The sequence below is a fragment of the Notamacropus eugenii genome, chromosome 3 (assembly GCF_028372415.1).
Source record: "Notamacropus eugenii isolate mMacEug1 chromosome 3, mMacEug1.pri_v2, whole genome shotgun sequence".
Taxonomy (NCBI): Eukaryota; Metazoa; Chordata; class Mammalia; order Diprotodontia; family Macropodidae; genus Notamacropus; species Notamacropus eugenii.
The window spans coordinates 119925616-119952553 of NC_092874.1; the positions used below are offsets into that span (position 1 = coordinate 119925616).

At 40.2% G+C, this 26938-nt stretch overlaps 1 protein-coding gene across 1 annotated transcript in view; it reads right to left on the minus strand.

The window, feature by feature from the left end:
* LOC140533239 (carboxypeptidase A4-like) overlaps window positions 1-24307 on the minus strand; it is a 28945-nt gene extending 4638 nt beyond the window's left edge. Inside the window, exons 1-10 of the mRNA XM_072652737.1 lie at window positions 24237-24307; window positions 17843-17924; window positions 14531-14665; window positions 13218-13316; window positions 12084-12185; window positions 10106-10207; window positions 8611-8721; window positions 7721-7811; window positions 6628-6827; window positions 1532-1616 (exon numbers count right to left, since the gene is read on the minus strand). Coding sequence (XP_072508838.1) covers window positions 1532-1616; window positions 6628-6827; window positions 7721-7811; window positions 8611-8721; window positions 10106-10207; window positions 12084-12185; window positions 13218-13316; window positions 14531-14665; window positions 17843-17924; window positions 24237-24301 — 1072 coding nt within the window. The 5' untranslated portion in view covers window positions 24302-24307. The remainder of the gene's footprint in view (window positions 1-1531; window positions 1617-6627; window positions 6828-7720; window positions 7812-8610; window positions 8722-10105; window positions 10208-12083; window positions 12186-13217; window positions 13317-14530; window positions 14666-17842; window positions 17925-24236) is intronic.
* Window positions 24308-26938: the final 2631 nt, after the last annotated feature.

Here is a 26938-nt window from a genome sequence, read left to right on the forward strand (position 1 = left end):
ATCTAGAAAGACAACATATTTTAGAAAAAGAGAACACAAACTCCCAGGTCAATTCTTAGGCTTCCTTCTAGAAATTCATTTGTAATAAAAATTCACATTTATTTAGTACCTTCCTTACAGAAATTCTCTGAAGTAATAGTTAGGTGCTCAATGTTATAGGGTTTGTTAGTTTTTTTTACAGATATTGGAATTGAGGCTTAGATCAACGAAGTGATTCACCTAAATTCACATAGTGAGTAAGTGTCAGGGCCAGGATTCGAATCCAGGCCCCATCTCTTAATCCAGGGCTCCTTCCATAATACCACATTGTCTCTAGAACTCAAATCAGCATTTTAGGAAAATCAGTCTCAGTGTGCAGAATGAATTAGAGATAAAAAATGACAGCTGGCATTAATATAGTGCTTAAGAATTTACAAAAATACTATCTCTTATAACAATTGGTCATTTACTAAGTACTGATACCACAATAGAAACCAAAAGGGAGAAAATTTCTCTCTCCTGTTACCATGCCTCTGAGTATAAACCTCCAAAGTGACATTAAGTGGGCATTGAGAGCACTGGCCAAAGGGTGGCTAATCTGAAGGGTAGTTTCAGGAAAATAGGGTCCTTGTGGCTATCAGCCCCTACCTCTTGCCCAAACCTCCATCCCTGACCAAGATTGGCTCTCTCCGGTGGATTCAGCCTACCATATGTCCCAGCTCCCTCATTTCCTTGCTCTGGTGGCTAAGAAGGGTTTCTGACTGGGAGATGGAGGACCTTTACAACCCCTCATTAGGCCTTTTACCTTTGAGTTTCAGCTTCCTCTGAAAATAAAACTAACACCTCTTCCCTTCTGAAAAAGTTTTGAAATCATTTCAAGGCTTTTGGCGCATGGTAAGAAACACAACCCCTGCCACACAGCTGGCAACCTGTAAATAGTAATTGCTTGTGGTTATGGCAGCAACAGAATCAAAGACCCACAGAATCCACAACTCATGTTATTGACACCAGCAAGCTGGTGCCTGTATGTAGCAACCATAAATAACCCTGTAATGTGAGTTCTGGAATCCCTAGGAAAGGCCCCTATCTTAATAGCTGGATGGTGTAATGGAAAGAGCCTGGGGCTTGGTTTTGGGAGATTTGAACTCTGACCCTTCTTAGCTGAGTATACCTTGGGCAAGTCAATGGACTTCTTTGATCAGTTTCCTCATCTGTACAATGGGGGTGATTGTACTACCAATCTCATAGGACTGTAATAAGGAAAATAATCTGTAAAGCATAAAACACTGTAGAAATAGCAATAACAAAGAGCATAATTATGTGCTCTTAATAATTAATAATATAAAATTATTGACAATAACAACAAAATCAATAATTTGCCATCTCATTTGATAGCATTTATCATCATTTTTAAATCAGGCCAGCCTACGATGCCCTCCTGCTTGGCTATGATGGGAAAACAGAGGATGTCTAATTTCAGGTCCCCTGCTTCATTTCCATTTGTGTCTCAAAGCACTTTCCAGGTCACTAAATAAATAAAGCAAGAACCTACACACAGTTGAGCAGATCGCTCCCACGTGGTACTTGGTGTTAAACAAGGAGTACAGGGCTCTTGCAGCTTGTTTCCCAACCTTGTCCTAGAGGGGGAGAATAAGAGCAAAGTAAGAAATAATGATCCTCCCTGTGCAGTTCATTCTCATTTTATTTCCTTCTTCCTCTGCTGCTTCCTGTCCCATGGGAGCAACACATACCCCTAATTCTATTAACTAATACCTAGCTGATGAGCTAGGTGGGCCTGCTGCAGTGGTGACAAATTCAGGTAGGAATGGATCCCTGAACATTACATATATTGACTCAGAAAAACATAAATGAACATTATCTGTGTTGTATTTTTATTATTTTTTTTTTTTAATTTCTCAATTATCTTGTAATCTAATTTAGGTCACATTTAGGATACACCTCCCCAGTATATAGTGTTGGACTCAGGGTCAAGAAGATTTGACTTTTAACCCTGCCTCATAAACTTACTAGCTGTGTGACCCTACATGGGCACGTCACTTAATTTGTTTGGCAGTTTCTTCTTCTGTAAAATGGAGATAAGTCTCCACTGAGTTGTTGTTGTGAGTATCCAATGAGATGATAAATATAAAGCATTTAGCATAGTGCCTGGCATTGTAAATGTATATAGTATATAGCAAATGCTAAAAAAATGTAAGTAGTTATTCTTTTTTAACCTTTCTCCACCTCAGCTTCCTCATCTTTAAAACAGATATAATAGTGCACCTATCTTGCAAGGTGGCAAACCTTAAGGTGCTTAATAAACACTAGCAATTTGTATTAGTAAAAAGAATGAGAAAGGCATGGTGAGGGAGAGGCATCATAGCAAGGGTGGACTTGCTGCTTCTTACAGTAGACACTCCAGCTCATGGCTCTAGGCATTTTCTCTGGCTCTCCTCATGCCTGGAATGCCATTCCTCCTCATCTCCTCAGCCTGCCTTCTTTCCCCTCCCAGCTAAAGTTCCATCTTCTACAAGAAGCCCTTCCCAGCCTCCCTGAGTTCTTTCTCACTGTTGATAATCTGCACTTTTTCTTGTCTACATATTGTTGTACTCAAGTTTGTGTGTTTTCTCCCCCATTAGTTTGTGAGCCCCTTTAGAGTAGAGATTGTCTTTTGCCTTTCTCTGTATCCCAGTTCTGTGCCTGGCACATTAATTGTTCAGTTGTGTTCGACTCTTCATGACCATACTGTCCTTATGATTTTCCAGTGGATTAAGAGAAACAGAGGTTAAGTGACTTGCCCAGGGTCACATAGCTAGTAACTACCTGAGCCTAGATTTCAACTCAGGTCTTCCTGATTCTAGACCCAGTGTTCTATCCACTGGGCCAATTAGCTGCCCTTACCTGGCACATAGTAGTAGTAGGCACTTAATAAATGCTTGACTAATTTAGAGTCAGAAGAAGTAGACTTAATGTCTTTCCTGGTCACTTAACTGGATAATCTTGAATGGGTTATTTATCCTCTCTAGGCCTTAATCTCCTCATTTGTAAAAGGAGAGGGCTGGACTAATTGGCATCTGAAGTCTCTTCTAATTGTTTATGGGAACCTGATCTATGAGAGGAGCAAGGAAGGTCAAGGTTGCTTCTTCAGGCAGAAATACCCTGGCTACAGCTGATTGCCACCAGGTGGAGGCAGAGGGAAGGATTTAGAGCAGAGTGGCTGACATAGGGATTTATATGCTGTTTATCACCTCCCTAGGGCAGAACCAGAGACAAGAGAATGAAAGAGCAACGTGGAAGGAGGGTAGAGATGGACGAACTTTTGTCTGGCACGTTACGAGAGGCTTGGGAAATAACGATTTGTGAAGGACATGGCAAACCCATCCATGGCAGAGGGGGAGAGCTAGAGGCTGAGGAGGGTACCTATGGGCTGTCTAAAGTGCTTAAATATAAATGAAGTATAAATGAAATACAATTAAATGTAAAATAAATGATAAACTAACAAATATAAATTATAATGTGAAATTGATTATAAATTACACATTTATGATGTATTACATAATTATTATAATGTAAATATGAATTAAATATAAATTAAATTAAAAGGCTTCAGTGCAAATAATTATCCATTAGATTTTAGATTCATTCAGACTGTCTTTTGCCTCTTCTTGTATCCTTAGCTCTTAGCATAGTGCCTGACATATAGTGAGTGTTTAATAAAAATTTATTGGTTGATTTACTATTACTAAGCAAGTTCAATTGGTTATGTTGATGCTGAAAATTGTTTTTAGTAAATCATTTAATTTTAAAATATATCAGGTCTTACAATGAAAGAAAAATGGAAAGATTTTAAAGGTTTTAAAGAATTCCTATTAATATATAGGCAACCTGCTTCTCCCTCTCCCAATTTAATTTTTGGGGCTGAACTTGTGACTTCATTGACATTAGGAACTCCCATTGTGGAAAGTTTCCTTCACTCGTGCAAACTAGCAAGTCATCTATAACTGGTGGTTTCAGAGAGTTTCCTCAGAGTCTCTGAGATACTAAACAGCTTGTCTAAGATCACATAGATGGTTTGTGCCAGAGACAAGACTTGAATAAAGATCTTCTTGATCCCAAAACTGGCCTTCTATCCACCATAGAATGTTGGTTCCTGCCAACTTTCATCTTTTAGATATATCCAAAAAAGGAGTTTTAAAAATTCAAAAGATATAAGCGTAGTAAATATTCAGACCATATCAATATGTGAAAAGGTAGATTTGAAATTAAAGAAGTAGAATACAGTGTAGTCTTTCCACACCAATAATAATTCTAAAAATCATGCATGGGCAAAAATGAGAAGCTGGAGAGATACAACATTCAGTAGGCACTTGCCTGATGTAATGCCATCTCAAGGGTTCAAGGCTCCATCTTCGAGTAAAGTCCATCCCCCAAAACAGATCTCAACCTCTCTATGCCTTAGTAGACAGTTTTTGTGAGTTTCTCTGTCTGCAAAAATTTCTCACCCTGGTGGTCAGTGTTTCAGTCATGAATATTTCTGACTTTAGCCAGACTTGTCCTTAGACAACAGACTTATAGTCCTTTGAAGGACCCAATGGGTAACAGCATAGAGCACTTTGTTTGGGACCTTTATCAGGTTCTTGTCATGAAATATTATAATATAAGGCAGCATGGCATGGAAGAAAGAGCCACCTTCATAGTTGGAGAAGACTTGGGTTCAAGTCCAACCTCAGTCATTTAACCTCTTAGTACCTCAGGTGACTGCAAAGCCTGTGCTGACCTTCACTGGTAGAGGAAGTAGCCTCACTGGGAATTCCCTAGACAAGTGAAATCACAGATCCAGTTTGAAAAAACCCTCCAAAATGATAATATTATTTATGCAAATTAAGTCTGTAAGTGCCACAAGGGCAAGGATGAACTTTGTATTTGTCTTCCTTAGGGTGTTCTGCACAGGGTCTACTTATGGGCACCTTGGTCATTGACTATAATGGTGGACATCTCTCTGACTTTGTTATGACTAAGGCAAGCTCTTGTGCCCCTGTGGGGTCCCCAGGATACCCCCAGGAGCCTAATGCCTACTGCTTGATTCAGGAAGTCTAGGCTTGGTCAGAGAAAAAGAGAGTCATAGAGAGGAGAAGGGAGGGTAGCAAGACAGCCTTCTCACTGGCCACCAAGAGAACTAGGGTAGCCTAGCCTGATACCATGGGATGTATTTTACTGAGCAAGCAATGTCAACCTTGCAGTTTCAATTTGGGTTTGAGAGACTGTAAATGATTTCATCCCACAGTTTCAACTCCATTTGATGAGATCTGGCAAGCTGGTGAATTTAGTGGAAGTTCAATAGTTAGGTTCATTTAAAAATATAAAGGGAATCCTAGGTATTTTTTTGAAAGTCAGTAATCAAACTGAGTCTTGGGCTGTAGGCAACAGAAATAACTTATTGTGAAGTCATCATCTAACCTAGAAGAACCAATGAAAGAATCTCATTTCTTCCCAAGTCAGGCAGTGCTGCTTTTGGACAGCTCTCATTGAATTCTGTCTTTCAATTTTTTCTTTATATTGAGCTTAAATATGCTTCTCTGCCCTGAGCTCAGACAGAAAAAATCTAACTCCATTCTCAGGTACTAGAAATACCTCTCCTTTCTTTTTTTATTATTATTTTTTTAAATTTCATTATTATTTTTCAACTTAATGGTACTTTATTTTTTCCAATTACACATAAAGATAGTTTTCAGCATTTACTTTTATAAGATTTTGAGATTCAATGTTTTTTCTCCTCCCCTCCCCAAGATGGCAAGCAATCTGATGTAGGCTATACTTGTAAATCCGTTAAACATATTTCCACATTAGTCTTGTTGTGAAAGAAGAATCAGAACAAAAGGGAAAAACTACAAGAAAAGAAAACAACAAAAAAAAGAGAAAATATTATGCTTCAATCTGCATTCAGACTCCATAGTTCTTTTTCTGGCTGTGAGTAGCATTTTTCATCATGAATTCCTGTCCTTCCTATGCTAATTACTGCTGCACAGGAGTGTCAGAATAGTTGTACATGCCTAACAGGAAACTAGAGGTGTCAAGTCTGGGCATGGGGGTACCTGCACCCCAGCATTGCTCAGGTAGTACCCTCATACTGACAAATGCAGCTGTGTGATCGACATGAGCAGAAGATCAGGTGGAAGAGAGGATGCTGCTTGCGGAGTCCCACCTTCTGCCTGCCAAACTCCAGAGAAAGCAAAGAGTGGTGGCTGACCTTAGGGTCTACTACTCATCATTCCCCTGTGCTTTGACTGTAAATTTGAATAAGGTAAATGGAAGGCTAAACAGTAGAGAATGAGCACAGACCTCAAGGAGATCACGGAAAGTCCCAAGTATTCCTTGGGCCTTCTTGAGCCTGGTTCAAAGGGAAAATGAGATGTGGGGAAGAATTCTCTCCTCTTTACAGCTCTCAATCTGTTGTCACAACCCAAAGAGTAGAGGAGAAGTTGACAGAGTGAACTTCTAATAAAATAGACCCAGGTCTTCAATACAGGACATTCCCAAAGCTTTAATGTGGTCTTAAGCTATTAGAGTAATGTTCTGATAACAGGGGGGTATTGAGAAGCAAGAATGAGAAGCCACGCTAGTGGCCAACTAAAGGAAGTGATCACTTACCAGTTCATCAGAGTCAGGGGCCTTGTTGCATGTGTAGCCATAAGGATACATCAGGAGCTGTGAGTAGCTGTGGATGTCAATGAAGCTTTTGAAATTCCCATGGTTTTTGATGAAATCCATCACAGATTTCACTTCTACTTCTGAATGAGGCCTGGGTCCACAATAATCTTCAGAACAAGGATCATTACTGGTTCCCTCTCCTGTGACAGAAACCAGCCACACCAAAAACAATAAGAACACAGACTCTCCAAGATTCTGGAAGGACAAAGCTATTTAATTCAATTAAATTCAAGAAGCATTTACTAAGTACCTATGATGTGCAAGGCATCGTATTAGGTGCTGGAGACAAAATAACTAAAATGGAACAGTCCCTTGTTTCCATTCTGTTACAGGAATAGGGCATGTATGCAGGTAAATACAAGGAAAATTTTAGTAGTAAATTCCCTTCAAAATTGCCATGAGCCCTTCAGTCTCACCCCAAAACTTTCCTCTCTTTAGTCAGAATTTCAGCTTGGTTTTGTCTGTAGTAATCTGGCTAGAAATTATATGAGAAAGTATCAAGTAGCTTTTCTTGTACTTGAAAGTTATAATTTACATTAGAACTCTCCTTCCACTTTCATCCTATTTCAATGCCCCACCATGATGTAGATGGGACTATGGATTCACAAACACAGATCCTAAACCAGGCCATGAAGTCTTCAAATACAGCCCAGAAATAGCCCATGTTAGGAAAGGCCCATTACCAGCAGGTTAGCCACCAGGGAATCTGTTTAAAAAAAAAACATCTAAGAAGCACCTACCATGTGATCCAGTTAGATAATATTTATAAAACTGTTAGTATAGCTCCTGGCATATAGTAGGCTCAATAATTGTTTGTTCCTTTTCCTTCCCTTCTCTTTTTTATTTGTTGTAAAAAAAGGATGGCTCTCTGGGAGATGGAGAAGGAGGAATGTAATGAAAAGTCAAGAAGCAGTTCAACAAGACAGCAAGCATTTATTAAGCACTTACTGTTTGCCAAGTATTATGCTAAGTGATGATATAGGTGATATAAAAACAAAAGACATAACAAAATATTTTAAGAACTATATCCTACCTAAAAAGGCTACATCCCAATTCCTATTTGGGTCAACTCCTACACATGGATTTCCAGGAATATGGGATCGGGTCTTCCTCCAGAAGCGGTCCTAGAAAACCCACCCAAGAAAGAGCAGTCAGACGCAAAGGATTTATTACTATGGCCCATACACTGCTCCCAAGATCCTCAGAGTTAGATAGAACCTGAGAGATCACATTAGCACAGAACTGCAAAATTGGAAGGGACAAACTTCAGAAGCCACTTATAGCAGTCCAATCTGCACCTGAACAGTAATCCACCCTACAATCTCACCCAATAGTCATCATCTAGCCTAGAAGAACCAATGAAAGGATCACATTTCTTCCCAAGGCAGGCAGTGCTGCTTTTGGACAGCTCAATGAATTCTGTCTTTCAATTTTCTCTTTATATTGAGCTTAAATATGCTTCTCTGCCCTGAGCTCAAGACAGAAAAAATCTAACTCCATTCTCTCCTACTAGCATTTCAAAATTCTTAGACAGCCATTATTCCCCACTGTCTTCTCTCCCGCAAGTTAAACATCCACAATTCTCCAATTCTTTCCACTGATCTTCACAGTGGTGTTCAGTCCCCTCACCACTCAGGTGACCCTACTCTGGATTCTCTACATGGTATTGTTCTTCCTGAAATGGGGTATCTCAAACTGAAGGCAATAATCCAGCTATAGGCTCTCTTTGGGACCATCTGGGGTCCACATACCTGATGTGGAGTCTTGGTTCAAGAGAATACTTAATGGGTTGACCAATCTTCACTGATTTACTAAGACTTCAAATCCTGTGCTCCTACTACTGTGTTACAGTACCTCCCACAAGCATTTATTTGCACAACCAAGGCTCCTGACTCCCAGCCCACTCCATTTGTTATTACTCACTTTGGTTTGAGAATAGACATATCCATCAGGGTTGGCCACAGGCATCAGGAAGATATCCATTTTATCCAAGATGGAGGTGATGTTTGGTTCATTCCCATAGTCAGACGCAATCTAAGCAGAGATTAAGCCCCCATCAGCTACACAATCCCAGGTTGTTGGTACTGACCTTTCCCCAAAGGTGAACTACTTTGACTGTCACCACAATACTACCTTCAGAGAGACAACTCTCTAGGTAAAATCTGATTATCAAGGCATCAGTTGCTTGAGTGACATTCCATAGAATTATGGAATGGTAAGGCAGGGATCTTTAACCTTTTCTGTCATGGACATAAAGTCTAGTTTGAGTCTATGGACCAGTTTCTGAATAGTGCTTTTAAGTGCATAAAATGAAATGTGTAGCATTCAAAAGGAAATCTATTCTATTGAAACACAGTTATCAAAATATTTTTAAAACAACTTCACAGACTCAAAGTTAAGAACCTCTGCTGTAAGATACCTAGTTCAATCTCTTTTTGCAGACAAGGAAATTGAGAACCAGAGGTGAAATGATTTGACGAAAGTTAAACAATAATATTGGTAGTATTTATATAGCACTTGAAGGTTTTCTAAGCACTTTGTAATATCTTATTTGACCTTCACAACCACCCTGGGAAGTAGAGGCTATTATATTGTCCCCACTTTACAGATGAGGAAACTGAAGCACTTAGCAGCCAAGCAATTTGCCCAGGGTCAAGAGAGGTAAAACAATTTTCCCAGCTAGTAAATGTTTAAGGTTGGATTTTAATTCAGGTCTTCCTGACTCTGGGTCCGGTGTGCTAGCCACTTCTGGCACACAGCCTAATTAGAATCCAGGTCTCCTGAATTTGCTTCTGTGAATATAGGTGTGATCAGCTTCCAGTTCCTGTCTGGATAGAAGTTCCTCCCTTTGGTTGTAAGGGAGAGGGGAATAACATTTTCTAGTCTACTATGGTCTGAGGAAGGAATTTCCCTATTTATAACATCACCACACAGAGCCCACCTGACCCACAGGTTAAGAGGACTGAGGGGCTCCAAGGAAGCAAACCCACCCTGAACTATTTCCTCCACATCAGCTTCTCATTAATATCTGAAATTCCACTATCAGTCTGTCCTCTGCTAAAATGCAAATACTTCTCAGAGGAACAAGAGAAGCTGGAGGAGGCTGGAGAGGCAAAGAGAGCACTGAGTACCCAAAGAGGGCAGAGGACAGCTATGACGGGGGAGCATTGAAAACAACCTTCGCTTGTTTTATAGCTTTGCCTGGAACTGATCCTCCTGGTACAGGGTCCTTGAGAGCACAGTGAATGCTAGTCATCTGCTGGGTTGTCATTTAAGAACATATTTTGTTCCAGTAACTTCCCAATATATCAGTCCAACAAGTCCTCCCCACTCATTCCTAGGTATAGGAGCCAAATTGGCACTTCTACAAAGTCTGACCTGCCCACCAAAATGTCTAGTACACATGAAGAGACATAACCTTTCGGGCTATCCATATTCCTGTGGCCTGGGTGATCCATTCACGAGAGTGGATTCCAGCATTCAGCCAAATGGCGGGCCTGTTGCCTTTCCCAGTGCTGAACTGTGAAATGGAAACCAAATCATAAGACTAACAAGCATTTCCATAGAACGTTACCAAACCCTTTCTCATAACAACACTCTCAGGTTAATAGTTCAGGTTTTAGTATACCATTTTACAGATGAGAAAATCAAAATAGAATGACTTGCCTGTGACCATAGAGTTAGCAAGCAGCCAAACCACGACTCAAACCCCAAGTCTGTTGTTATTTTCACCATATCCTGTGTGGCAAGGAGTACTCCTTTTGCCCTGTCTCTCTTTGCTAGAAAGTCTTTTCGCTATTTCCTTTTAATATATTTAAAATAATTCAGAGACTAAATTATATCAATAGCACTATTTATCCGACTGGTCTGTTTGAAAGTAGCCCAGAAATTAGCAGTGGGGACTGTCCTACACAAAAAGGTCTCCTACAACTCTTCAGGGCTTCATGGACAATCTTTGATGCAATAGGAAGAAAATGAATTGCCTATATTGGTTATATTGTAACCTGGGTTGTACAGCCATTTTCCACCTGATTCTGATGTGCCCAGATGCTGTCACACATATTAGTGGTACTGTCCATAGTACTATTACTTTCTTTTGAAAGACTCACACTGATGTTATAACCTAGACCTTGAACATGCTCCAAACACTCATTTCTGATTCATCTTAATAAATAAGCTGAGTACTCAAGTACTATTCAAGTTTGGTCACAGTGGTGAATTCTGGTTTCTGTCATTGGTGAGGTTAGTCATTTTTGGTTTACAACTAAAAAAAAAAAAATCCAAGCTCAGATTTAGTTTTAATGTTAACTAGTTAGCATCATATTATTCCACAGCCACAGTTTATAATCTTTAATGCTAGCCAGCTGTCTCTGAAATATGTGTCTTTGGTCACAGGAGAACCAGGAAGACTTGGGGTGGGGGAGGCAGGGAGTGAAGATATGCCTACTATGTGCCAGGCACTGTGTAAGTGCTTTACAAATAATATCTCATTTCACCCTAATAGCAACCCTGTGAGAGGATATATATAGTTTCATGTAGTCCAACCTCATTAATGAAAATAAGAAGTAGAAGCTAGATCCGTTAATTCATTGGCATAGGGATCTCCCACATCAGGGGGACTTCCTCTATCCATGCAGGAAGATGAATGTGAAAGGCTTCTGATTTCTGGGGTCCCAAACCCCTTCTCCTCACCTTGAAGTAGACAGCCTTCCTTTCAAATGAAACTTGTAAATTAATGTTGTTATAGAAGCTCTACTACGTTAAGCAAAAGAACTATGAACTTAGGTCTTTCATACAGATCAAACGTTGAGGACATGAACTCTGCCTGCCTTAATTCCTTCAGTGGCCACTATTCATTTCTGCCGTCAGTAGTCAATAGTCACATGTACTAAAAGTCACATGTACTTTTCACCACTGAAACGGTTGTGTGTTGAGGAAAAGGAATTTCCTAAATCCCTGAGAAGTAAATTCAAACCTCAATTGATATACCCAAAATCATACTGTCAGGGTTCTACAATTTCTAATTGCCAGGGTGCTGCTGATCTCTCGGTCCAGACTCCAAGTGCCCAAGACTTCAAGGAGTTCACCACCCAGCCTAGCACATAAGAGTTCTCTATGAGACACGCAGTGAAAAACTGCCCAGAAGTACCAGATTCCCATTGCCACACTGTTTCACAATAAAGAAGCTTCACCTGGTTTTCTCTTTCCCTCCTTTGAGAACAATCAGCTCTACAAATCAGCAATGTAATGAACCATCCTAAGAAACCAGCTCAAAGGTCCTGGATCTCCCTGTTCTTATCAAAGTGGCTTATTGGAAACAACAGAGTGGGTGAGAATGTTCAAGGACATGCCTCACAGTGTAGTTGCCCTGACTTCCTTCATGCGGTCACACATACCTTCAGTATATACAGTGGTCGTTTTTCAAAAGAATGACCAATCTCCAACCGACTCACAAGTTTGGGGTACTTAGAAGCAATGTTGCCCATCTCATGATAAAGCTGAAATGTGAAAGCATTCGTAAGTGTTTGTTTTCTCATGGAGTGGCCCTGTACATTGTTTTCCTTCTAAACTTTCTTCCCTCAGGCCTTCAGACCCCTTGGCTCCTAGTACACCAGCCATGGCATGCACATTCTTGGGACCTTACCAGCAAACAGCTTATTTTAGAAAACAACATACCATATTTATTCTCATAATTAACACTTTCTCACTTCAAAGATGCAAAGATACAATACCACTGCAAAGATGCTTGGAGTGTTATGTACGAGAAACAGCAAATAGGTCAGTTTGTCTAGAGAATAGAATGAATGAGGGGAGTAATATACGATCATCATGGAAAGATAGGCTGGAACTAGATTGGGGAGAGTTTTAATAAAGGTATCTCTTTAATCTTATTATTGAAAATTTATACAAAGAATGTTGGCATAACAAAAAAATTGTTTTAAAAAATTACTTCTGTATACATATAGATGAATAGATAGAAATTAACATTACCATGAGCTAACCTAAATGTCTAACAATTGGTGAAAGACTAACTAAACTTGAGGGTCATTAGTTCAACTTCTTCATTTTACAGATAAAGAAACTGAGGCCCAGAGATGTTAAGTGGCTTGTCCAAAGTATATCAGTGCAAAGATATATACTATAATGCCATTAAAAATTACATCTCAAAGGAATATAAAGAAATCTGGAAAGACAAATGAAAGAATACTAAGGGAAGAACCCCAAACCAGAAGAATATTGTAATATAATTAATGATCACAATATGAAAGTACAACTGTGTATACAAATTACCGAGGTGAATGGATCAAATTCAGAAAGTATAAACTATAAGCTTCTAGGGATATATTGTGTATCAAAAGTAATTTTGTAGGTTATGCTTGATTGGTTTTATTTTTAAATGCATAGTTCTGTTTTAAAATAAAACCAGAAAGGAGCTAAGAGCATTTTTTTTTTACTCATGAATGAGGATAGTAAGCCTGCTGCACTCAACCCAAAAATCCACTAATCTGAATTTGCTCTGAAATATTTACCTCTTTCAAGCTGTGATAAGCCCCATAGTTGAAGTTATCATTATACCACTCTTTTCCTCTGTTGTATTTCATTTCTTTAACTTCTTCATCTAGGAGAGCCTAAAATAGATAATGACAGGATGATAAGGATTACCCATGGGACTTATTCCCACCATAGGAGAGTTTTGGTGGAGGTATCCTGCTAATCAAAATTTCAGCCAAAATGACCATCAACAAGAAAAGTGTCAACCAGGGCTTTTAAAAAGGGTCACACTTCTTAGAATCTAAGAAATCTTTCCTCACTCTTACTCTGCTCCCACCCCTACTTCCCCCCTCCTCACCTCCACCCACCCAGCTCACCTCTGCTATCCTAGTCATACTTCCTGGAAACAACATTTGTACAGATTAATTATACTATAATGTCCTTGTTTAGTAGCCTGACATTTGGCATCTAGAACCTCTGAAATAAGTCCTTTGAGAAAACTTCCAGAAATCAATAAACTCTCACAGCCACCCAACTCTTGAAAGTTGCCTACAGGTGGTTCATACTATTGAAGGGTAATTAATAAGGTGACAGCTGCCTGTTCTAACAAACGGCCCTGGCCAGAATACAAATTCATCTGTGGCCCATCTAAGTAGAAGGGAGAATTCCAGTCCAGTACCATTAGAGCCAAATCATGAGGTTGGTGTTTGAGTTGACTAAGGTACTAAAGTAATGGCTCTCAGGCCTTTGAAGAGAAAGTATTTCAGCCCCATAGTATCTCTTCCATAATCAAGGCCAATTTATATGAAGTCCACATTCTGGAAGATAGATGAACCTGATGGGGTGATGGGACCTGGACCCCTAAAAGGAAAAGACCATGTCTTTTAAAGCAACCCAGTCCTGAATTTTCCCATACATTTCAGCAGCCCAGATCACTGGCATCTACCCAAGGCATCTGGCCCAGCCCGGCCCGCCTAGATACTCAACAGTCCTTTCATAGTGGCTCTTGACCCACCCCAGACCACTTAACTCCTTTCACACAATACCTGGCCCACCCTAGGTAAATAACCCCAGGCTATTTACCACTCCTTAATCCCATTCAGATCTTTTCTCTATTCCTTTTTTATAGAAGTATCAATCTCAACCCCATCAAGCTGCTGATTCATTAGGAATCTAGCCTGCTCTATTGACATTACAATTAACCTCAGTACTTTGACTGAAAGAAGGCTTGAGTGCTTGAATTCTTTCCAGGTGCCCCCCCTACATTGACATTTCAGGGTTCCCAGCAACCCTAAACTGCATCAAACCTTTAGCAAGAATGAAGCTCAAAATGTGGTTTCAGTTTACCCACCTGAAGGTCTTTAATGGGGATTGAGTACTCTAAGCCATGGGATTCCAGGAAGGATTTGACAAGTTTCAAACTAACTGATGGAACCACGATATCCACAGAACGCTCAAGGGTGGCAGGTAGTTTCCAAAAACGGAGCTGAAGAAAGGCAAAAGAAACAGAGCAATCCAGGTAAGACAAACAGCAACCACATTTCTCCAGAAACTACAACGCTCATGAGCTGAGGCAGTCCGCAGGGCCTGCACCCAGGAAGAGAAAATGTATGGGAATTGGAGAAACATCTAACAGCAGTGACTGTCCTACAGTGCCTGATCCTGGTTCGGACCTTTATTACCTTTCACCAGAACTGTAGCAGTAGCTTTCTAACTGGACTCACTGCCTCGTCTCGCCCCAGCTCCAATTCATCCTCCACTCAGGTGTCAAAGCAATTTTCTTAAAATATAGGTCTGACCATGACATGGCCCTGTTCGGTGACTTCCACTGGCTTGTTATCATCTCTAGGATCTAATATTGATGTTGTTGGTTAGTCCTGCTGACCTGAAAACTTTGTTAAGAAAAGGCAACATGGCTAAATGCATACATTTTATGATTTAATTGATTAATTGATCAATTCCCCATAAAGAAAACAGTTACATAGCGCTATGGAGTCAGAGGTGACTCTGACTACCTAGTACAGAAATTATCTGTCTTAAGTACATTTTGGCGTGAGAAAGAAACTCTCCTAATTAAGCAAATCATAAATTCAGTAAGACAGGACAATTAACAAAGCAATGTCAGTCAAGTCTTGAGATTCCAAGCTGGGTAAACATATGTCCCAGGTGGTAAGGAAATCCCACCACTAGTAAGTGGCAGGCTTCCTGCCCCAAACAGGTAACTGACACAGGAAAGGGCAAACAATGTTCAATAGAAACCCAGGATGCCTATTTTTTCTTTACCATTAATATCCCATAACATAGTATGTGTCCATTATTCAAGATATGTCATAACATAGTATGTGTCTATAGATAATAAGATACAAAAGGAAAGTCCCATTATTCAAGATATGTCATAGGTTAAAGGTCTCCCAAGGAGTGCAGAGTCAGCTTTGGCTGGCTTTTGCTGATATAGGAAGAGGCATTCTCTGAGTTTGCTTCAGAGAGAACAAAGAGATTATTCCAAAATTTTATATTAAACATTATCAGTCCATTAGTTGTGTCTGACTCTTTGTGGCCTCCTTTGGGGTTTTCTTGGCAGAGATCCTAAAGTGGTTTGCCATTTCCTTCTCAACAGCTCCTTTTACAAATGAGGAAACTGAGGCCAACAAGGTTAAGTCACTTGCCCAGGGTCACACAGCTAGTAAGTATCTGAGGCCAGGTTTGAACTCTGGAAGATGGGCCTTCCTGATTCAGCCTGGCACTCTATCTGCTGTACAACCTAGCTACCCCAACAGAACTATTCATGTACCTGTCGTCTCCTCTATTAAAATGTATTCCTCATTGAGGGCAGGGACTATTTTTGTCTTTCCCTGTATTCCCAGCACTTAGCACAATGCCTGGTACATAGTAGTGGGTAATAATTCCTTGTTAATAAATCCTTAATAAATAAATTACTTAATAAGTCCTTGCTGAACTGGATTGGATTGGTGTGATAGAAGGGCATACAAGAATTACTTCCCACAAAATACCCCCTCACGTAATGGGCCTAAAATTGTCACTGGTTACAAAAGCAGATGTATTATATTCATAAGATTGTTATTCTAGCCCTCTCCCATTAATACATCAGTGAATAAACATGTATTAAATTCCTAGGGATACAGAAAGAGGTAAAAGATAGTCCCTGTCCTCAAGGAGCTTATCATTAGCATGAGAACAAGAAATAGTTTATCAGACTAGCTGGTTAACTTCTTGGTCCTCAAAATGGGAATCAGTGAATTTCCACAAGACTAGCATGGCAGTCCATCATCCCTATTGCTACTAATAAATAAGGGAAGGGGTAAAAGGGAGGGCAGTTATGTGGCACAGTAGCTAGAGTACCAGGTCTGGAGTCAAGAAGACTCTTCCTGAGTTCAAACCCCACCTCAGACATTAACTGGGTGACCCTGGACAAGTCACTTAACCCAGTTGGCCTCAGTTTCCTTATCTGTAAAATGAACTGGAGAAGGAAATGCAGACCACTCCAGTATTTTTCCAAGAAAACCCCAAATGGGGTCACGAAGAGTTGGACACAACTGAAACTCTGAACAATAAAGAAAGAGGGAGAGGGAGGGAGACAGAGAAGGTAGAGATTAGAGAGATAGAAAAGAACATTTGTTAAGAGGTGTTACCATGAATGCTTTAGGCATTCCTTCATCCTAAGTGTTGGGAATATATAAAAGCAAGCAAGATTGATCTAACCCTCTGAAGTTTGTGTTAGAATAAGGGGAAGAAAACACTTCAAGGGAATTGAAAAGTACCCACTGAGTGTATGAGATAGCCTGTTAGTTAAAATTGCTATGGGTTTTGCCCAACATATGAATGGTGGACCACAGAAATTGGGGCTCTGGTGGGCGTCTGTGGGTGGGTGGGTGGGGGTGGTAAGGATATGAACAGGGTGAAGTAACTCTGAAAAAAAAATGGAACCTCACTTATTTCACAATTCTGCCTGAAGCCAGATCCTCCCTGCACAATTTGGGGGGAAGGGAAGCATATCAGAAAAGTAGGTGAACCAACAAGTTTGTGGCCATGCAAGAGATAAGGAGTTCTTTTCTCCTGCCTACTGGTTTCCAAGACAGTGGTACTAAATCAATTTACTGTTGGGCTGTGTTTGGGCTTTTTTTCTTTTTTCTTCATCTAGTTCATTTTACAAATGAGGAAACTGAGGCAAACAGGGTAAAATGACTTACCCAGGGTCACACAACTAGTAAGTTAGTAAGGCCATGTTTGAACTCAGGAAGAGGAGTCTTCCTGATTCCAAGGCCAGCACTCTATCCACTTTGTCGCCTTTTCTTGTCTTCCTTTCAATTTTAAGAGCGATGAATGAAGGAGAAATCTCCAGCCTCTGACTTTTACCAGCTGAAGAATCTTGGTCAAGCTTCTTTGAGCCTCCATTTTCTCATCCATTGGATAGAAATAATACCTAACAACTCACAGGGATACTGTGAGCAAAGTCAGGCAAACTGCTTTACCAGTCTCAAAGTGTTGTACAAACAGTTGTTATCATCGCCACCCCTCCCCCGAAACTTGTCTCAAATACTGGGATTGGACCCAGGATTATGATCACCAAAGATAACAATAATGTTGGTGAAAAATTATCCTTCCCTGGGTCAGTAGATGCTCAAAAGGAAGGGAAATGGAATACCTTGGAGTTCACCATGTTGACCAGCTCTTTCAGTTTGCTAATCTGATTTTCATCCTGGACTTTAATTTGAAAAACCTGGTACCTAAAAACAAAACAAGCAAACAGACAAACAAACAAATCATGATGTTATGTGATTTTTATGGGCATGACAAACCGGAGCCAAATTTCCTAGAACCTGGATGATTTCAAATAAAGGCCTCAATCAGATAGTCATTCAATAAGCATTTCTTAAACATTCAGAGGATTATTGACAGTCTCATAGCTGGGTGATTTTTTCCCTTGTGATAGTCAATCAATCAATAAGCATTTATTAAGTGTCTATGTGTGCCAGGCACTACGCTAAGCCCTTAGGATGTGGAGAAAAACAAAAATCCACAATCCCTTCCCTCAGAGAGATCACATTTTAATATATTGCATAATGTATATATATACATATATTTTGCACATTGTAATATATAAGCAACTAGGTAGACATAAGATAGGGCAGTGAATAGAAACTGGGCTCATCTTCCTGAGTTCAAATCCAGTCTAAGACACTTTCTAGCTATGTGAATCTGAGCAAGTCGCGTAACCCTGTCTGCCTCCGTTTTCCTCATATGTAAAATGAGCTGGAGAAGGAAATGGAAAACCACTCTGAGTATCTCTGCCAAGAATACCCCGAATGGGATTATGAAGAGTCAGACACACCTGAAATGACTAAACAATAAAAGACATAAGAGATATACAAAAGTAGATGAACTGTGGAAGTTTCCAGGAGAAAGGTAGGATTTGAACGGAGTCTTGCAGAAAACTCAGGAAGATAAGAGGTGGAGATGAGGATGTAAAGCATTCCAGGCATGGGGGACAGCTCAGGAAAAAGGAAGGAGATAGAGATGCTTCCTTCAAAGAGGAAGAGTTTGGGGATCAACACAAAAATTACCAAGCGGATAAAACAACCTCACATTCATTCAACACACATTGATTAAGGAACTGTTAACACTGTGTTAGCTGGTAGGGGCACAAAAAGAAAAAGAAAAATTGCCCCTTTCCTTAAGAAGCTTGTACCTCCTATGTCCCTGGAGACCTTTGGGCCCATCTGTACTGAATGATGGGGATGAGAATGATAATGGACACCCTAATTCATGTTACACTTTGAGGTGTGCGCAGTACTTTTACCGATTAACTCATTTAAGATTCATAACAACCCTATGAGGAAAGTACTACAAGGTGTCATTATCCCCATCAAATGAGATATTTGTAGTGCCTGGCATATAGGAGGTGCCTAATAACTGTTTATTTCCCCTTGCTTTCTTCTGATGGCGTATAGGCTTTGGGAGCCTCCTTGAACTCTTTTTGAATCTTCCCCACTTGATTTGGCATTCTCTTGAGGACATACATAAGCTTTTCATTATCTGTATGCCCAAATCTCTGTTACCTCTGAAATCCTTCCTTTCCCATCCTTGATCCTGGCAATCCTGTTCTCTTGGTTCCTGATGCCTGACCTCTAATCACCCCAGACTACTTGGCCGCTCTTAGATCCCTCCCTCAGTCTTTCTGTATATAAGATCCATCTTTCCCCCATGAAGGTGTTCAGATTCATTCTGGCCCACTGGCAGCAGTGATACAAATGCTCAGATTCCTTAGGAGTCTATCCAGGATGCAGATCTTTAATAAACTTTGCTTTTCTTTGGCTGAAAGAAGGCTTGGGTCAAATTCATTTGGGCAGGATCAGGTGTGTTGCTATTTTGGGGTCCCAGTACCCCTAACCCTCAACGCTTCCGTTTTACAAAGAGGGAAACTAAAGTACAGAGAGGTTACTGTTAGTGTCACACGTGGCATTTGAGGCTAAAGTCTTCCTGACTCTAAGACTAACCCTCTCACAAACACAAGGTTGCTTCATAATTCACTCATAATTTATTCACCGTCACCTGCCAGAAGACTAAAACTGGTTCTGCTTGACCTAGGTTGCTGACGTAGGATGATGGAATGGATAGACTGCAGAAGACCTGGATTCAAATCCCTAGCTATATGACCTTGGGTAAGTCAGTTCCTGACTCAAAGCCTCTGCCTTTCATGCCCCTATGTAAGGAACGACATGTATAAGCAATTCAAATCAATAATTATTTATTAAACACCAAATGAGTACAAGGTTGTCTTCTGGATATTGGGCATAGAACAAAGAAAACCAGCATAGCCCCTATCCTCAAAGAACTTACAATCTGGTAGACAAGGAAGAGACCTGGCATGAATGAATCCAGATGGTGGTGAGCCTGGCTAGCTGTGAGACTTCATGGAGGATAGAGCTCTGGGCCTGGAGTCAGGAAGACTTGAGTTCCAATCTGGCCTCAGAAACTAACTGGCTGTGTGACCCTGGACAAGTCATTTATCCTCTGCTTCCATGTTCTCATCTGAAAAAATGGGGATCAAAGTGCCTACTTCTCTGGGTTGCTACGAGGATCCATTGAGATAATAACTATAAAACACTTAGCACAGTACCTTGAACATAACAAGTGCTATATAAAAGTTAGCTATATGTAAATCTACCCTCAGATACTTACTAACTGTGTGTCTCTGGCCAAGTCCCTTAACCTTTGCCTCAGTATGCTCAACCAAGGAATAGTCACGTAAATGTACATAAAATGGGGATAATATTAGCCCCTACCTCCCAGTAATACCCCATTTGTGAGAATCAAGTGATATATCTTTAAAATACTTTGTATTGGGCCTGACACATAGTAGGTATTTAATAAATACTTGATTCTTTCCTTAAAGGAGGGGAAGGATGTCAGCAGACAGAGATGGGGGGGCCTCCAGACATGTACCAAGTCAAAAGATAACAGGATGAAGCCAGATAACAGCTTGGTTGATGCACAGAGTATAAGAAGTGGGCTCTACCATCAAATAAGGCTGGAGAGAGAGGTCAGAGCCAGATTGTTGAGTTCTTGAATGCCAGGATGAGGTAGAAGAAAGAACCTTTTTTTTCTGGGAATCAGCTTGGATTATATAGCTCCAGCTTCACCATTCACTCATGGCAAAGCCTGTTCCTTAATCTCCGAGGTTCAGTTTTCTCATCCATAAAATAAGGGGCTGAAGTTGGTCCCTTTCTGAGATAAATATTCCCTGATTCTAGTATTAACATATACCTCTGTATAGGCAGAAAGAACATCTGTAAGGTAGAGTAACCACAGCAGCAGTGATGTTAAGCTGCTTGCGTGTGGCAATCACGTTATTGACTAGCTGCAGGGCGTACATTTTGTTTTTCTGGTGGAGAATTGGATTGATTACCCTAAAAGTCAGAGGACCCAGCTTCAAACATTTTACTCCCTATGAGACTTTATGTAAACTACCTTACTTCTCTGGGCCTCAGTTTCCTCAACTTTAAGATGAAGTTAGACCAGATCTGTGATATCTGGGCTTCAGTTTCCTCATCTATATAATGAGGTTAGACCAGATCAATCAATCAATCAATCAATAAACATTTATTAAGTGCCTCCTATGTGCCAAGTACTGTGCTAAGCACCAGATGACTGCTGAGGTCCCTTGCAAGCTGCAAATGCATAGATTTAGTAGGTTCCATGAACCATTGTCTCACATTCAGTTAAATAATGTTCAATGATTAAGGAGGGAAAAATGGAGTTGAATTAATCTCATTGGTTCATGTGGGGATTAAATTCACCACCCCAGATGTGTTGGCACCCTGATACCTCTAAGTATCTACACCGCAGTGGTTAAAAAACCCTGATATAGACACAGACATAGACCAAAGGAGCAGATACTGTATGTGTGCTACAGTACTTTGTTTAGTGATTTTCACAAGATCGTAGGAACATAGATTTCCAGCTGGGAGAAATTCACAGGCAGTCAAGTTATCAGAATCCAATCTCATCATTTTGCAGATGAAGAAACAGATGCAAAGATTAAGTGTCTTGCCCAAGGCCATACAGATGGTAAGCATTAGAACCAAGATTTTCATCTAGGTCCTCCAATTCCTAACCTAGCTCTTCCCATTTTTTAAGTCTATAGCAAAATCATATTAACCTTTGTGAAAATAGTATTAGCTATAAACACTCTGCCTGTGAAAACCAGTTCACCATTATTTCAATCAATCATCAATAAATCTTTATTAAGCACCTACTGTGTGCCAGGTATTGTGCTAAGTTATGGAAACAGGAAGAAAGCTGAGAGGTTTGGATTTTCTGTTTTTTGCATCTTTAGTCTCCTTTTTGTATCTTTAATTTTTTTAGATTAAACCTATGGGGCAGCTAGGTGGTACAGTGGATAGAGCACCAGCCCTGGAGTCAGGAATTCAAATGCAACCTCAGATACTTACTAGCTGTGTGATCCTGGGCAAGTCACTCTACCATTATTGCAAGAAAGAAAAAAGAAATCAAACCTGTGATTTTAACATATAGGGAACTTTCAGAGTGAGGAAACTCACTCTTCCAAAGCAGATCAGCAGCTACTCATTTAACTCATAGTCCTAGAATTTGCCTGGGCACTAAGAAGTTAGGGACAGCTCGGTGGTGAGAGTGCCAGGTCCAGAGTCATGAAGACCTGAGTTCAAATCCAGTCTAAGACACATCCTAGCTATGTGGCCCTAATCTTGTTTGCCTCAGTTTCTCATCTGTAAAATGATCTGGAGAAGGAGATGGCAAACCACTGCAGTATCTTTGCCAAGAAAACCTCCAATGGGGTCCGACACAATTGACAAAACTGAAAAATGACTACAGAGCAACTGAGAGGTTAAAACTGACTTATTCAGAGTCCCATGTCCAGCATGTGTCAGTGATGGGCTTGAACACAGGACTTCCCGACTCTAGCAAGAGCCCCTAGATATCACACACTGCCTCTCTTACAAATTCACAGTAACAACAAAAATTCAAGTTTACTTGACCTTGGCTACCAACAGCAACTCTGTGAGAAAGGCATCATGCCCCTGCTGAAGGAAAAATAAAATGAGGGTCTACAGTCACCATGATGGCCCAGAATTTTTGAGCCAGTGGTTGAATTGAGTTCCTGACAACTTTTATATGTCATCTCACCAAGCAACTAGGAAAATTACTACTGAGCTGTTGAGTCATTTCATTCGTGTCTGGCTCTTCATGACCCCATTTGAGGTTTTCTTGGCAAAGCTGCTGGAGTGGTTTGCCATTTTCTTCCACAGCTCATTTTACAGATGAGAAAACAGATTCACCCAGGGTCACAGAGCTAGTAACTGCCTGAGGTTGGATTTGAACTCATGAGTCTTCCTGATTCCAAACCCAGTGCTCTATCTCCACTGCCCCACTGCCTTACCAAGCTATGTAGAAAAAAATCTTTCCATAGGCATAGACTGTATCCTAACCCCAATAAGCCATTGGCAGCAGGAAGACAGGTGTGAATAGAAGTGAATGTCAAAATAGATATCTGAGCCTTACTTGTAATAAGCAACCCCAAAGCTGCCTCCTCCTCCCCCCCACCCCCATTATCTCTTCTTCTTTAGAGGACAACCATTAACTTAGACATTAGACACAGGGCTCTTTTGGGGGTCTGAAGTACTTTTTTTATCTCATACCTCCTAAGTTCCATGCCCTCTTCAAATGCCAATGCCTTTGCATTTGGAGAGGGCATTAATTACGCAAACATATCCATATAAACATACGTGTGTGTATGTGTGTGTGTATAGGGAGAGGACATGTGGCATAGCACTATCTGTTAACCTACAAGTAGTAGTTAAATGCTTGTGAGGTACTGGGCATGTTCTAATCTCTGAGAACTGGACTTGTAATAAGACCTTTAGGACACTATCTATATATGACACATACCTCCCACCTTTCAAATTTCACATCAATGAGAAAAAAAAACAACCACTAAAGTTCCCCATGTGAAAGAAAAGTGAAACAGTGACACAGATTACAACCCCCACCCCCCAACACAAACATTCACCCCCAAACTCTACCCATTGGCTTTGGAGATGATTTTATGAGTTGTGGCCAATATAATTCACTCCCTGGTAGCCGATCTTTTCTTAATGAGCCTTTCAAATCTCATCTGAGCTGGTGTTTGGATTGACAGACACACAATCTACCATTCATTCATATATGTTCAAAATCTCTTAGCATCCACCAGATTTCAAATTCTATATAGCCTTCAAGAACCATAAAGAGGTTGAATTTTGATAATAATTAAGATATAATATATCATAATAATATAATTAATTAATGTAATTAATAATAAACTTGTACAGAAAGTAGAAAATGCCTGAAATTCATAAAAATAGAAGAGACAGAAACACACAAAAAAGACAGAGAAGTCCATACACACACACACACACACACACACACACACACACACACAGAAATACCAAGAGATTTAACTTGTATTCCCATATGTCAGGTAGAACCAAAAAAAAAAAAAAGCCAAAAATGGAACTTACCCATTAAACTTTTCCCTACAATAGATAGACCCTAGAAGGGCCCCAAAGAATAGTGTCCACCTCATATCCAGGAGGATCAGTCATGTAGTGACTGAGTCAGGCTGTATTTATAAGGAGTCAGAGGTAGACTCAGACTCCCAAAAATGCAAATATAATTCCCACACCTTTTGCAACCCTTACCATAACAGTCTGGTCCTGTTCCTATCTATATCTATGTGTCTTCCATTCCTATGGGGTGATAAAAGGCAAGGCGCTTGATTTATTGACAAATCAAGAACTTGCTCTACAGGCTCAAAAAGATTGACCCAAAGGAGGAGCCCTGCTCCTCCCTGGGCATTTGGACAAGGTGCTCAGTTCACTGCTACATACTGGAGAGACTTTTCCTTCCCTAGGGCTTAGAGTGATCAGAAGGATAAGACTGAGAACCCTACTATTAACAACAATATAGCCAGTATTTATACGGTGTCCAAAGATTTATCCTCAGCACCTAAGAGGGAGATGCTCTTGTTTTTCAGTCATGAACAACTCTTGGTGACCCCATTAGGATTTTTCTTGGCAGAGATACTGGAGTGGTTTGTCATTTCCTTCTCGTGTATGTGTGTGTGTAATACAAATATATGTATGTATAGATAGAGAGATAGATATGTATATCTGGGGGTTGTTCAGTCATTTTTTTCAGGCATCTGAGATTCTTCATGACCCCATTTGGGTTTTGGGGTTTTTTTGGCAAAGATACTAGAGCGGTTTGCCACTTTCTTCTCGAGCTCATTTTACAGATAGAAACTGAGGCAAACAGGGTTAAATGACTTGCCCAGAGCCACCCAGCTAGTCAGTGTCTGAGGCCTGATTTGAACTCATGTTGTCCTGTCTCCAGACCTGGCAGTCTATCCACTGTACCACCTAGCTGCCTGAAGACACTGTTACTTTCCCCCATTTTACATATTAGAGCTCCATAGGACAGGGGTCCTAACCCTGGGATCTATGAATTTGGTTTTGTCTTTTTACTATTTTGATCATTGTATTTCAGGATAATTGCAGTCCTGAGTATTTTTTTAATTCATTTAAAAACATTCTAGGAAGGGAATGAAACTTGATCAAAGTCACACAGAAAGTTAGGAGCAAAGCTGAAACTCAAAGTTAGGTTTCCCGACTCCCTGTCCAGAGCTTTTTTGCTTTATAATCTGGTCTCCTACCCACCTTGTCAGCTAGATAGATGGAGTGCTGGCTCCAGAATCAGGAAGATCTGAGTCAAAATCTGGTGTCAGACACAAAGCTGGCCTTAGACACCTCAGTCCCAGCTGAGTGAACCTGGGTAAGTCATTTAACCTCAATTTGGCTCAGTGTCTTCAACTATAAAATAGAGATAGTAGGAACACCTACCTCCTCCCACAGTTATTATGAGAATCAAAGGAGATATGTAAAACTCTTGGCACAGTACCAGGTATACAGTAATCCTCAGTCAATGCATATTTTCTACTTACCTTCTTGCCCTCTGCTCTAAGATCTCAGATAACATTTGATATCTTGAAATACAACCTAGGTTAACATTTCAGAATGGACCTGCCATACTTCTACTCCATTTTTACTGGACCACTCACCTCCAGGAGTCGTTGGGGTTTCTTCCCATAGATCTATATTGAGAATCCAAATCTATATGGAGAAAACCTTTAGAATGGGAGAGGTACTTTGCTGTCTGTCTAATCCTTTCAGGGACTAGAGGGAGAAGATTTTTTTTAATTGGGTCAAAATCCCAACCTCACCCAGACTTGTACTTCTAGGCCACAGAAGGGATCTTTTGCTCACTTTCTAGTTATTTTTATTCCGTTCACCTAATAAAAGGCAATTTGTCCTTGTGTCCAGACCTGTCCCTACCCTGTTCAAGGGGTTTCCCTCAGTAGTCTGGAAAGAGCTTTTGAGGGAAAAATATTATTTCTTGTTATTTCTAGAGAAACTAAAAAGGAGATTTTTAATATGATTCCATAATTCTAGTGGGGGAGAAAATGTATGTCCATATAACTATATATAAAAGGTTAATAAGCAGGTTGAGGAATCAGGAAGTGCCAAGTTCCTTCTAAGCACTAATTACTTTGTGTCTGCTTCATATCTGTTTTATATTTTTGCTTTTATTTTGTATTTACTTCTATGATTTTGTTGGAGTATAGATCTGACCACTTTACCCCCTACCCACTCAAGAAACTTCAGGGACTCTCTATTACCCATAGGATCAAATATAAATCTTTGGGTTTGTCATTTAAATTTCTAAATCACTCCCTTTCTGGCCAACGTAATGACTAACCACAACCTCAGCAGACTCATGATGAAATACCTGTATCCTGACTGAGAAGTGATGGGTGTGTGCGTGTGCATGTACGTGTGCGTACGTGTGTATATGTGTGTGCACATACATATACAAACATATATAGAGTATATGTGTATGTGTGTATGAATATATATATATAAAATATGTATACGGGGGGATTTGTTTTGCTGAACTAGCTCAACTATACGTGTTTGTTAAAAGGACTGTGTTTTTCTTTCTTTTTCAATGGGGGTAGGAGGAAGGAGGAGGGAAAGAATGTAGATTTTGGTTGATCGAAAAAAATTATATAAACTGTCTTCAATAAACTCACCTCCCCAGTTTTTCTTTTGGAACTTCTCCCTTTTCTAGTTTTCTTATCCATAACTCCCTTTAAAGAATCCTA